At 45.8% G+C, this 12402-nt stretch overlaps 1 protein-coding gene across 10 annotated transcripts in view; it reads left to right on the top strand.

Moving 5' to 3' along the window:
* ACACA (acetyl-CoA carboxylase alpha) overlaps positions 1-12402 on the top strand; it is a 256134-nt gene that overhangs the window by 211716 nt on the left and 32016 nt on the right. For all 10 annotated transcript variants that reach the window (XM_014559143.2, XM_032498300.1, XM_014559162.2 and 7 more), the window contains 5 exons: positions 2426-2569; positions 3158-3278; positions 6472-6568; positions 9680-9776; positions 10834-10969. In XM_014559143.2, the coding sequence (XP_014414629.1) occupies positions 2426-2569; positions 3158-3278; positions 6472-6568; positions 9680-9776; positions 10834-10969 (595 nt within the window). The remainder of the gene's footprint in view (positions 1-2425; positions 2570-3157; positions 3279-6471; positions 6569-9679; positions 9777-10833; positions 10970-12402) is intronic.

The raw sequence follows: 12402 nt of genomic DNA on the forward strand, positions 1-12402 counted from the left end.
CTGGGTGTGGGCTGGGCAGGTGCGAGCCTCCAGGAGGAGCCCGGTGCTTGAAGGTGCTTTTCCTGTCTCAGGGGCAGAGACGTCGCAGGAGGTGTATTTGAACAGCTAAGCCTCTCTCAGTTGGCTTCCGTCCCTTTTTCTGAGATTGGTCCTTCCTACGTCTGTTACTGATTTTGGAGAGGTGTGAGGTTCTAAGTGTCCAGACGTTATCAGGCACTAGCAACAGTGTTTCCCAGGAAAGAAAACAGTGTTTCTGGGTAGAAAACAGCCCCAGCTCCCTCTCCTGGGCGGCGAGGCATCCTCGGCTCCCGACCCAGATTGTGAGTATTGGGTATTCAGGGTCAGCGCAGTGTCTCCTTTTTATTTCTTTCCCCCCTTTCCGATTTTATTTTAATAATTAAAAATACTGCTGATCACACTGAATGACTTCTGGCAGAGAGGCAGTCTGTCCCAGAAGGACCAGTTGTGGGCCATCGGGTTTATGGCGCCCATAAAACCGGAGCCCGATCAGAGCGTGGCCTCCCTGAGTGACAGGGTTTCTGCCTCCGCCAGGATCCCCCATCAGCTGACTGCTTTGGATGTTTGTCTGGGGTTGGTTTTCCATCCTTTTGTTTCCTGATGCATGTGCGAGTGTGCATGTGTGCACACATTTAAAGATATAAATGAAACAGGTATGTAATGCCCTCTGCCTGTTAGAAAGACTAAAGCCATAAAAATAACAAACGGCGTGTATTTGCTAGAATGTCAAAGTTATGAGTTTATTTTGTAATGATGTGCTCCTGCCTTCATGAGGTAAACTGGCCGTGGCGGAGGTGTTATTAGTAATATGGACTCAGTGGAGCAGAAAGCCGAGTGACCGAGAGATCAGTGTATCAGTCAGAGAGAGGGCAAATGGAAAGAGACAGCAGGAGAATGAGAAAAGAGCCGCGGTCCCAGGCTGAGATTAAAGACAGACCGAGAGGAGGAGGGGAGCCCAGTGGTCAGGCCCGGGCTCTCCTGTCCCGGAGGCCCCTTCATGGGAGCTGCTGGCATGTCGCTCCGCTCAGGGCTGCCTGCAAGGGCTTGTTCTCTGCGTGTCTTCAGCAAGGAAAGCAGTAACCTGAGAGCATATTCCTTGCTTCCTATATTCCTTTCGTAAGAGTCTCCTCCACCCCTCCTGGCTGAAGTTAAAGGGACCGAGGGCCACCAGGTCACACTGAGGTGACTACTCTGGTCACCTCCCCCCTCAGCCTTGGGAGGGTCTCAAGTCGGGCTCACCCAGCATGCAGGGGAGCCTCTCTCAGCTCCTGACAAGAAGGGGCGAGATGGGAATATACAGGTTGAATGTTCATTTATTAGGTTCTCCCTGGAGACTGGAAATGAATAAAAGTAAGGAAGAAGTTCCGTGTTGTGGTGATTTTCTGAAGGAGGAGGGGAAGGGGAAAAGAAAAGGTAGCACACAGTAAGCGCTTTACAACTGTTGAGAGCTCTCCAGGGCTACCAGAGATGACTGGCAATTACCACACACTCAGCAGTTTGCGGTAGTCAGCGATCAGGCCGCCCAGCTTCCGTCTGCTGGGTCAGAAAACCTCCCTCCCTGAAAGAAATCATTAACCAGTCTTCAAGGGAAAAAGAAACCCTTCAATTTCCAAGTTGAAGAATATTTTGTCTTTTTTTTTTTTTCTTTTTAAAAGAAACTTTATGGTTTCCAATTGCAGGTGCCTTTCAGCCTCACAAGGGTTAAACTCCTCTAGGGACACACCAGGGCTCTGAGGCCCTGAATTCCCCCCGAAGCACAGGAGGGAAGCACAGGGAAGCATGTAAGAGAAATGGGTTTGGGTGTAAATCACTGCCCTGCACCCAGCACACAAAGAGGACTTTAGACTCAGGGGTTCCTGTGCGTGTCATGAGTTGCTGCAGGATTCTGCCATGCGCAGAGCTTGTGAGGGGACCAGCTTTAGAAAACAAATGTCAAGGGGAAAAGTAACCCTTAAAAAAAACAAAAACAAAAACAAAAAATGAAGAACCCAAACCTCACAGTGTTTCTTTAACTGGGTGTCCCTCGAGATTGTCAGGAGACAGGCAGGTTACCTCTTTGTGCGAACGTGCAGCAGCCCCGCCAAGCCTGCGGGAGAGGACGTGGCCTGTGTCTCAGGGTCCAGCTTTACCCACCACTGGGGCTTCAGCTCAGAGTCAAGATGCTGCCTGTACCTGTGGCAGCTAGCAGAGAGAGAGGCTTGCTGGTAGTTAAAATTGCAACAGACTGTGTGGTTGTTTAAAACTCTTTTTTGTCTTCTAAGTTTTCTTTTTAGGACAAAGGTCCAGATAGTCCCTTAGCACAACGCACGGAGGCTGGAGTCCCTGTCTTGTGGAGAAAAGAATGAGTGAGAATTGCAAAACAGACTTCGCCTTTTCTCTCTGTCTTTCCTCTCGCTTGTTTCTGCAGGTCCTCGGGAGGGAGGTGTATACCTCCAACAACCAGCTCGGGGGCATCCAGATCATGCACAACAACGGGGTGACCCACAGCACCGTCTGCGATGACTTTGAAGGCGTGTTCACCGTCCTGCACTGGCTGTCGTACATGCCTGAGGTGAGCCCTTCCGCCCGGCACTGACTGCCCACGGAGCCCGGCCTTCCTGCCGCAGCTCACTGCCTCTGCGTTGCAGACTCCTTTATGATAGAGGAAGTTGTTACAAAATGTTCCTCTGAAAACAGTTGATTTCTTTTTTTCCTTAGAGACATCTTTGGCCTTCTACATTTAAAATGCCTTTGGATTTCTTTGGTTAGGCCCCTTTCTGATGATTTCCAGCCACAGAAGCCTTTGTGTCTATCTGGGCTCAGATCCCACCATATTAAAGCTTCTTCCTCATCGTGGAAGAAGCCTTTCTCCTTTGTAGGAGGCATCCTTCCCTCTGCAGAGCTCCCCAGAAAGCCTGGGCACACTGAAAATCACGAGTCAGAACGCACCCCGTTGTGCCAGGCTCCCACGTGAGACTTGAGAGCTGTACACGTTCCCCCAGGGTTGGCACACGATCAGGGTGCTTCCAGCTGAGGATTGGGACTAACGGGTGTCATTCCTTACGGGGGCCTTGCTGCCTTTGTCAGAACGACTGTTGCGGATTGGAGTGGAGGACTGTTCTCTGACCACGGTGCTCTTTCCATCTCAATCTCCTTTTAGAGTGTGCACAGCTCAGTTCCTCTGCTGAACTCCAAGGATCCTATAGATAGAGTCATCGAGTTTATTCCCACAAAGGCTCCCTATGACCCTCGGTGGATGCTGGCTGGCCGGCCTCACCCAAGTACGTATATGTTGGAGGGTCAGTGGCCCTTCCACCCTCAAGCTTTCGGTCTTCCTTTCAGTCACTACCCAATTCCTCCACAATAATGGATACCAAAGAAAACAGAGCCACTGAAGTACCTGGAAATGAGGGACAGCTGCAGAACAGCTCTCTGCAGAAAAGGTAGAAAATTCTTCCAGCGCAAATGAAAAATGAATGAAATGAGGTTTACAATCAGCCATTGAGTCATAAGCACTGCAGTCCCCAATACATTTCTTCTGTTTATTCTGTTCTTAGAATAGCACTTATTACTTAATGGGCTCAAAGACTTTCAAACAGTGAAATGTAAGCCATGAAGTCATAGAATTACAGGGCCAGAATCTTCGGCCATCTAGTCTCTACAAGCAGCGATTAACGAGATCACGTCTAGAACAGGTCTTGAGACCCTTCGCTGTAGAGCGTGACGACACTTTTCCCCACAGGCTGTTGCTGGGCATGCACCCACATACGCTCTTCTTCTCTTATGATTTTGGAAATTGTATTGTTGTGTGCTTTAGTTATTAATACAAGGTTACTTTATAAGATTGTTTCTTCATGCAGAGATTGTCCTGAGCCTTTAATTTTATAACTAAACTGAATTAGAACAAGCCCTCCCTCCATGTTTATCTAATACATCTCTCTGTCTTGGGGCTGATTTAGCCAAACTTTAAAACAAAACTAAAAAACAAAAACAGGAGGAAAAAAAAAAGGTAACTCCATGTAAGGCAAATGTACCTTCTTGTTCGTCAGTCCATTTGCAATTTTACCAAACTGCTTACCAGGAGGTTCTCTCGTGAAGCCCCAAATCCCCCTGCTACATTTTTTCAGGCTGTTTGAGAAAGTGCTTGTTCTTTTTTGCCTGTTTGTTGCAACTGGTTCCCCTCAAAAAAAAGGCTATATCTAAAGGGAGAATGGAATATGGAAGATAATTCCTTAAATTTAAGAGTTCTTATGATTTGATTGAGAGAGAAGAGGTCTTCATAAGGAAGACTTAATAAACCTTGTGGGCACCCACTAAGCCAGGTGGGACTGTAAAGTACTTCCATATATACTCACTATCTTATTTGGACTTACTACTTCTCAGAGATAAAACGAGATCACCATCTTACAAGCTCAGAGAAGTTAAGTGATTTGTGCAAGGTCACACAGCTAATACTTAGGAGTTGGGCTTAATCTGAAGCCTAACTATAGATAGTGTAGAAAAATCACCAGAGGAAGGTTGATTTTAATTTAAAATGTTACCTGTTGTCTTCACTACCTTTTCTTGTTAATAAAACTAAATAGTTTTTCTTACATAGCCAGAAAAATCAGCATAATAATCTTCTCCGTACCTCTCATTTTTATACCAAGATTTACGATAATAACTGTGGACCCAAGGTAGCATCAGCCTTAAAATCTAGGGCTTTTCTGGGAGAATTCAGAACAAGATTTAGTGAGTGTTCTCCTGGGAATTATCAGGAGCCATGTTAGCTGGCTTCTAAGTTCTGCCTCTAAACTGAACATGACCTGCTCTTTGAGGGGGCTAATAAAGCCCACTGCAATAGCCACAGCCCACCAATGACTCCCCTCCCTCAATCAACATATAAGACAGGAGGGTTTTTTAAAGAAAAAAATATTTCCATTTTGGAATGAATTCTATAGTTCCAAATGATTGTTATTAAAGTAAGAACCATAAAATGATGCAAGCATATAAAGTTAAAATTTCAACATCCTGACACACTCAGAAGTTTGGTTTAGAGCCTTCATCAAAATTTGAGCCTTCTTTCATGGGGTAAGCAGATGTGTGTGTTTGTGTGTGGGCGGGCATTATCCTGGCTATTATTAATGAGGTCCCCAGAATAAAATAAATTTGTGATAAACTAAGTTTTCTGTTTTTTGGATAATATTTTTTCATCGACTCCCTAGTAATTCATCCTGCTGTCTCTGCACAGCTAACACTGGCTCCCAAATCGAGTGACTTCAGATTTTAATTTAGTGGAAGCGTTAAAGAAAGCAGATGATTCCCTGCGATAAGTTAAAGCAGATATCTTCTAGGTGAAAAGTTAAAGTCATTTATTAGAGGAGATAGTGCCATGATATTCTTCAAACTGACGCCCAACACGAGACCAGAATCTAAACGATCGGCTTTGGGCTCACGATAGAGAGATAATTTTGAAATGGATGATCACATTTTACACTGGGGCCATAGAGGCAAGGAATGTAGAACACAGTAATTACAAGTTTAGTCTTGATAAAACACTCTCCATCCTGTTTAAGTCAGCAGAGGTTAGCTTGCTCGGATCTCCACTTTTAATTGGTTTTGGGCTTGGGTTTTTAGGGGGCGGAGGGCCATGTTCAAATTAGAAGACTCACTGAGAAGCCATAAACTGAGAGGGCGAGCTCGGGTATTTGCAGAAGATTTTGGTCAAAGAAGCCGTGGTCAAGCACGCATACCTGTGGAACAAAAGTTTTTTCTCTTAAACTAAGATGTTGAAAGTTATGCCTCTCGCCAGTGATGGAAATTCTGTGTGTAAGGGCGGTGAATGACACCAAGTGTGTGCATCTGAACCATTGTATTTTCGATACTTATCACGTGTATGAGCGTGGCTCTTTTTTTGTAGTAAAATGATACTTCGTTAGCGGTAAGTAAAGGGGATGTATCTTGTTGCTTTTCTAGCAGAGAAGCTGAGTCTCTTTCCTTGTCCCCAAATTTGGGTCCTCATTTGGTCATTCATACTTCTCATTTGACTGTCTTCAGCTTTCCGTTCAAAGAAAATCAGTGAAATCAAACAAAACTGTAAGCTAAGCTTTAAAATAGAAATAGACATTTTGAAAACATCTTTAATGACTTGGCAACCTTTTTACAAATGTTTGTAGTGTTTTGAAAAAAGTCAGGTTATTTATTTAGAAGCATGCAGACTTTCTCTGCTAGCTGAACCCCATCGTTTAACAATAAATGATGCTTTTGCAGATAAATGATTCTTTTTATTCAGACTAGCAAATGAAACAGGGGCTGAAGTCTGAAAGCAGATGAACATTCAGCTGCCTAATGTTTCCATCTATTATGATATGGTTAAAAACAGCAACGCACTCCCCCAAATTATCCCCCAAATCCAACCGTCAGCTTGCCGGTTCCAGTGCCTTTTCAGTGAATTGACTGTCTCTATTTTGTGTTTTCTTTCTTTCCCTTCTGTAGCCCAGAAAGGTCAATGGTTGAGTGGATTTTTTGACTATGGCTCCTTCTCAGAGATCATGCAACCCTGGGCACAGACCGTGGTGGTTGGCAGAGCCAGGTAAGAGCTCTTTTGTTTTGGAAGCTCTTTTTCCTCCCAACTGAAAACAGGAAAGGAAAGGGCCACGGCTATATAGATTTTTACCAATAAAGCGCTCTTTGTCTAAACTTTCGAAGAACACTGGTTGATAGCCGTGCGCAGGGCAGCACAGCTGGAGCACAGGCTCCCAGTGGTCACTTAGCGTGTCACTCCAGTGATGCGTTTCATCTGAAGTCTTGTTTTGACAACATTTCCTTTTTATGATGATGAAAAAAAAAGCTCTTTGGGGGCTGTAGAGCCCAACTACAAAGCCATAGCCCCCCAGTGACCCTCCTCTGCTCCCCCAAAGGCCATTTTCTTTCAGGAGTAGGTGCCAGTTGAATCGTTCCCATCTACTTCTTCGTGTAACACACCCGAACGATCTGCGTAACCGAGAAATTCCTTCACGGCATGGAGATTTTTAAAGTAACAAACGCACTCTACCGGCTTATCATCAGATTTGAATTGCCAAAAAAAAAAAAAAAGTTTACCTGAAACAGGATGAGTGAGGAAAGTCAGCCAGAATAGGTGGCAGGGATCCCTCTCTTTTTCAAGTGGGAAATTGAAGTTTCTATTAAATTTTAATACCCACTCTAAGAAGTGCTTCACTCAACAGCGAGCTCTGCACGAAATAATCTGCCGTGCTCGCCGGAACAAGCACCTGCCGGGGCTGATCTTAATCTGGCTCTGCGCCGGGAGACGGCCACCCTGGGGACCCACATCTGGAGCTCACCTTCCTCTCGGGGGCAATCAGTTTTCCTTATCTTGGTGAAAAGTGGCACCTGCTCAAGATTCTCAAGCATGCCACATTGGGTTGAGATTTAGATTCCAGCCTTAGAAATAATTCCAGGCTCTGTGGTTCTCTTGGTCCAGCAGGTCAGCACGCCTCATGCTGCCAGTGACAAGGAACCATCCAATGGCAGATTCCACAGACAGGATCTTTCACGGTGACTCTGAATAGGGGTCAGCCTGGAGTCAGCCCAGAGCGAGACTCCCAGGGACTAGTTCCCGCGTCCTCTTGCATCCCAGGGCTTCTGCCCCACCACAGGCTTCTGAGTCCCAGTGAGGAGTCGTCTTTGCACCCGGCAGGGTTCCTCCTGGGGAGGCGAGGGGGTGGTGTACTGGGGAGAGCCCTCGTATTCAGGACCTATCAGTTTGTTGGAGAGTCTTCACAGGACACCAGGACCAACTTTTCTGAGAACGTGTCTCATCTCTTCTGCTTCAATTTTCTCTCTGTAAAAAACATGATGGATTTCAAGTCTCAGAAAGCCAAACCTTTGTTCAGGTCTTTAAGATCCTCCCATGGGAAATAAGAGAATAATGCTTTACGCTTATGACTGGGAGAGTAGGGACTGTTCTGCGAGCAAGCTCAGTCAAGCTTGGCTTTGGTTAGCTCTGCCATTGTTTATTGCGACACTCCCTCGGACTTCTTTCTTTCCATCTGATGAGTCCTGGGTTTCTTCCTCCAAACATATACACATGCTCACAAGTATATAAAACACAAATGGAGCTAGCTTCTTTCAAAAGCAACGGCATTTCGAGAAATAAATATAAATGTATTCTTCTGGGATTGTTACTGTAAGTGCTGCCAAAACTCATCTTTGGTATGTATGTTTGGAATATGTGTGCTATTGGCTGTAAATTGTCTTTTATTATTCCATGGCACCTTGTCCAGGGACACACTATAAAACAAGATGTAGCATCTTCATGTGCTAGCCTGATAAAATTTATATGAAGTATAATAGAAAACAGAAGTTGTTCTGAGCTGTTTTCAAGTTCAATAAATAACTGTAATACTCGGATAAAGATGTTCTTTATTAGGTCACATGGGCCCTAATATATAAGTTATAAGTTACCGATTTAGGGTGGCTTTTGCAATTACAAGTTTCCAGTTGGATTGTTAATCATTGTGAACAGAAATATTTCTAAACCCTCCTGTGTACCTCCTGCTCGTTGTCTGGTTGTCTAGAGGGCTTTTGATTCTGATTCAGTGCAGGCAAGTGACAAGGGGGTGGGTGGTCCCCACTCAGGCCCCTGTCAGGCCTCCTGTGATGACAAGAATCCATTTCCAGTAGCCAGTGTAACAACCAAAGACCATCCTTCATGGAGAAGTTTGTTATGGAGATGCTGTGGGGAATGAGAGACCATAACCCATTCCAGCCCCAACCCCCAGGAGTGCGGCTGAGAAGCTGAAGATTGAATCACATTTTCCAGAATGAGGACTCATCCTATACCTTGCAGGCTCGATCGCATTCACTTTCCCTCTCTCTTCCAGATTTTAACTAGGAAATCTTTATGAGGACCAAGTTGGGAGGGTATCGTGGAGTATAGACGCAGAGCCTTGGAGCTCCTGAATCGTTTTTTAAATTAACAGAGCTTGGAGTTTAAATGTTTACTTCCAGTACAGATCACCTGTTCCACCAAGATAACTTCTGAAGGTTATCCCTGTCCCATTGCTCTTCTCCAGAGGAAGAGAAGGTTAAGGGCTTGGTTAGGTTAACCTCCTCCGTTACACTTGGCACATGTTTTTCATCATCCACATAACACAGCTGCACACTCCCCATCCACACGCCCAATGGTAAGGCCTGGTGTACCCTCAGACCTTATCTGGAACCACGTTATTAAGTCCTCCATAGAAAACTGCAGCTCTATGCCAGTAAGGGAGTTGCAGGTTCCGACTGCCTTTCAGACAGTTCCCCTCCAGCTTCACCAAAGGCCTGCTGTAGGATGAACTGAGAAACTTCGCTTGGCAACAACAATGATGGGTGTGTGCAGGCAAAACATCACACACATGCTAGGCTGTTGAGTCTAAATGCAGGGGCTCCCCTAGTACAACGCTTGGTTTGAATTTATCCTGTGCTGGGGAATAGGAATGGTTCTCAGGGCAGTTTCCCTGCAGATTTACCAAACTGACCACACTTACCAAATCTGTACAGAAACACTTTACCCTTAGAAGAGTCAGATTTCCCCCTGCTCTTTGTATTTGTTCCCACTCCTCCCTGCCACCCTTCATGTTGATGTGGGATTGGAGAATGAATGACTAGCTGTAATGCTGACATACATTGGGTTCTTATGCGGCTCATTTTTTATCAGGCTGGGAGGAATTCCCGTGGGAGTAGTTGCTGTTGAAACCCGAACAGTGGAACTAAGTATCCCAGCTGATCCTGCAAACCTGGATTCTGAAGCCAAGGTAGGTCACCTCGAGGACCCTGAGCGCCCGTGCTTGGAGCCGCGCTTCCCTTCCGCAGAGCCGTGGATGTACCAGAAGAACTGCGAACGCCAGTGTTAGGGGAGGGGTCAGGCAGCAGCCTTGAATGACTTCACATCATCATGTGCTTCTTCTAAGATGACTACATGGACTGCAAGCTAAATCCTGCCTGCAAAATTAAATAGGCCTCTACAGTGGTCTTGCTGATGCTAGAAAACAGTCTACTTCTGTTGGGTACACGGTCTTACAGAAAGGCAGCTGAGATGTGCTGACGGCTCTTTGGCCCCAGATTCTCCCAGCACACCCATGGAAGAGCTCCTACTGGAATCAGTAAGGAAGTCTGCCCAAAGGCCAAATGTGAACACCACAGCCCAGCTCTTTTAAAAGGGTGGTTAGGTTTCCACACCCTGACAAGTTCCAGAAAACAAGGGGCAGGGGAGACAAGAGGCGGTTATTTAGCAGGGTCGCCTCAAGTGTCCGTTGATTAACCACAGTCCAGGGAAAGCTGTGCCGAGAAGCACAGAGGTGAGAGGACTCGGAGACTTTGTGTAGTTGACTTGCTTTGGTTGGTGTAGAGTCACGTAAAATTGTTTTTGGGAGACTTCGAACAAGAATTCCTCAGACTGCATTCTTCCCTTGGAAGCAGTAAGGCTTCATTCACCCTCTTGATTGAAGAAGGGTGGTGTAATCAAAACTTCAAAAGAGTCGTATTTAATAGTCAAAGATCCAGGATCCTTCTTTTTGACTTCAAAAATGATTTTAAAAAATAATAATAATTTTCTTTTTTGGGGGGTGGGGGGAGGGAGGTAATTAGGTTTATTTATTAATGTTTAGAGGAAGTACTGGGGATTGAACCCAGGACCTCATACATGCTAAGCTTGAGCTCTACCCTCCCCAACCTCCAAGATGATGATCTTGATGAATGATTTTTGTTCAGCTCGCTTTTGAGTTTTTAACAGTGAAACCTGGTTCTCCTTGGAGAGATTCCCCTTCAAGCTGTGTTGTTAATTGCGTCTTCCTCTTTGGCTTTTCTCAATAGATAATCCAGCAGGCTGGCCAGGTTTGGTTCCCAGACTCTGCATTTAAGACCTATCAAGCTATCAAGGACTTCAACCGTGAAGGGCTGCCTCTGATGGTCTTTGCCAACTGGAGAGGCTTCTCTGGTGGGATGAAGGGTGAGTGGCTTGGCCCTGGGGCCTCACTGATTCCCCTAAACACTGCAGTGGGGGGGCATTTATTGGGCAGAGCCCGTGGGTGTCCTGACAGCCTGTCACCCTAGGCTTCTTGGGGGTTGTGCTCCCTCTGAGGTGTCTTCTGAGTTGTAACTTGGATGGGAAAATTCAGTATGTTTTTATAATTCCATGCAGAATTTCAGAAGGATCTTTTAGTGTTGCCTCGGTGGGCTGCTCTTGTAGATTTAGGGACTGGCGGGCTGTTCTGATGGTCCTGGGGAGTGTGGTTGTGCCCGTCTCCGTCCCTCTTTTCGGGGCCTACTCTTTGTTGGTGTTAGTCTTGAATGCCCTACCGTGACCAAGATAGATTCTGAAATTAGCCTTCACCAGAAGAAAATGAACAGATTCCTTACCAGAGGCTGTTCTTTGTGGCAGTTTGTGATATGTTTTAGTATTATCCAACAACAGCCCTGGGCCTGTGGCGCCAGCATATTAGGCCATTATTATAAAGGCTCTGCTCTGTGCTGGTGTCACCAATTACCGAGGGTCCTCCATGTGCAGAGCCACCGTGGACAGCTCAGGGAAAGCCTGAGGGAGCGTACTCCACCTCTCAGAGTAGCGACGCTCTCTCTCCAATGGCCAGAGATTCATGGCCATGCTGAGGCCAGGAGGGGATGACTGTGCTGATGAGTGTCCACTTCAGTCATCAGGGAGGACCCAAGGTTCTGAAGGAGTGGAATGAGGTAGGGGAGTGGAAGGAGGTGGGGTGGATGCTGCTGGAGGAAATAGAGTGATCAGAGGTAGGACATAGACACTGAAAGAATGAGCTCTCCCTAAGGCACCCAGAAAGGGCTTGGGGCAGGAGCATCTCTAGCTTTGAGGGAGGAAAGGCCTGGGAATGTTACCCTCTAGTAGGTCATCAGCTGTGTGTGGAAAGACATTAGAGCCTTATGCTAACAGCTCTCCCTCACCTGGCCAGGGAAACCCCTGCCTTTGTATAGCCAGGCCTCCCTGCCAAAATGTGGACGACTAGGGCGATTTTTTTGTTTGTTTTTTCAGTTGAAAAGTTCCCTTTGTCCATATTTACTGGAGAACTACCACATTTTACACTTTCTTTGGAGAGTCTTGGACCATACATGCAAATTAGTGTTTATATACTTTCCTAGACTATCAAGGTGAATTATTTCTTGACCAAGATAGTAAATCAGTGGAAATACCACGAGATACTGAGAGTATAGGTTAAGCAAGCCAATCCTGCACATTTTTATTGAGTTTCTATGTGCAAGAAACTATGCTAGCTAGATACTTCAGAGAAAACAAAAATTAGTCAGAAATAGACAGTGCCTCAAAGAGTCAAGAAAAATGTCTTGCGCAGAATGATAAAGCCCTATGTGGAACAGAACACCACAGTGTTCAAAGGAGGAAGGTACTGTATG

Source organism: Camelus ferus, chromosome 16, assembly GCF_009834535.1.
Source record: "Camelus ferus isolate YT-003-E chromosome 16, BCGSAC_Cfer_1.0, whole genome shotgun sequence".
Classification (NCBI taxonomy): Eukaryota; Metazoa; Chordata; class Mammalia; order Artiodactyla; family Camelidae; genus Camelus; species Camelus ferus.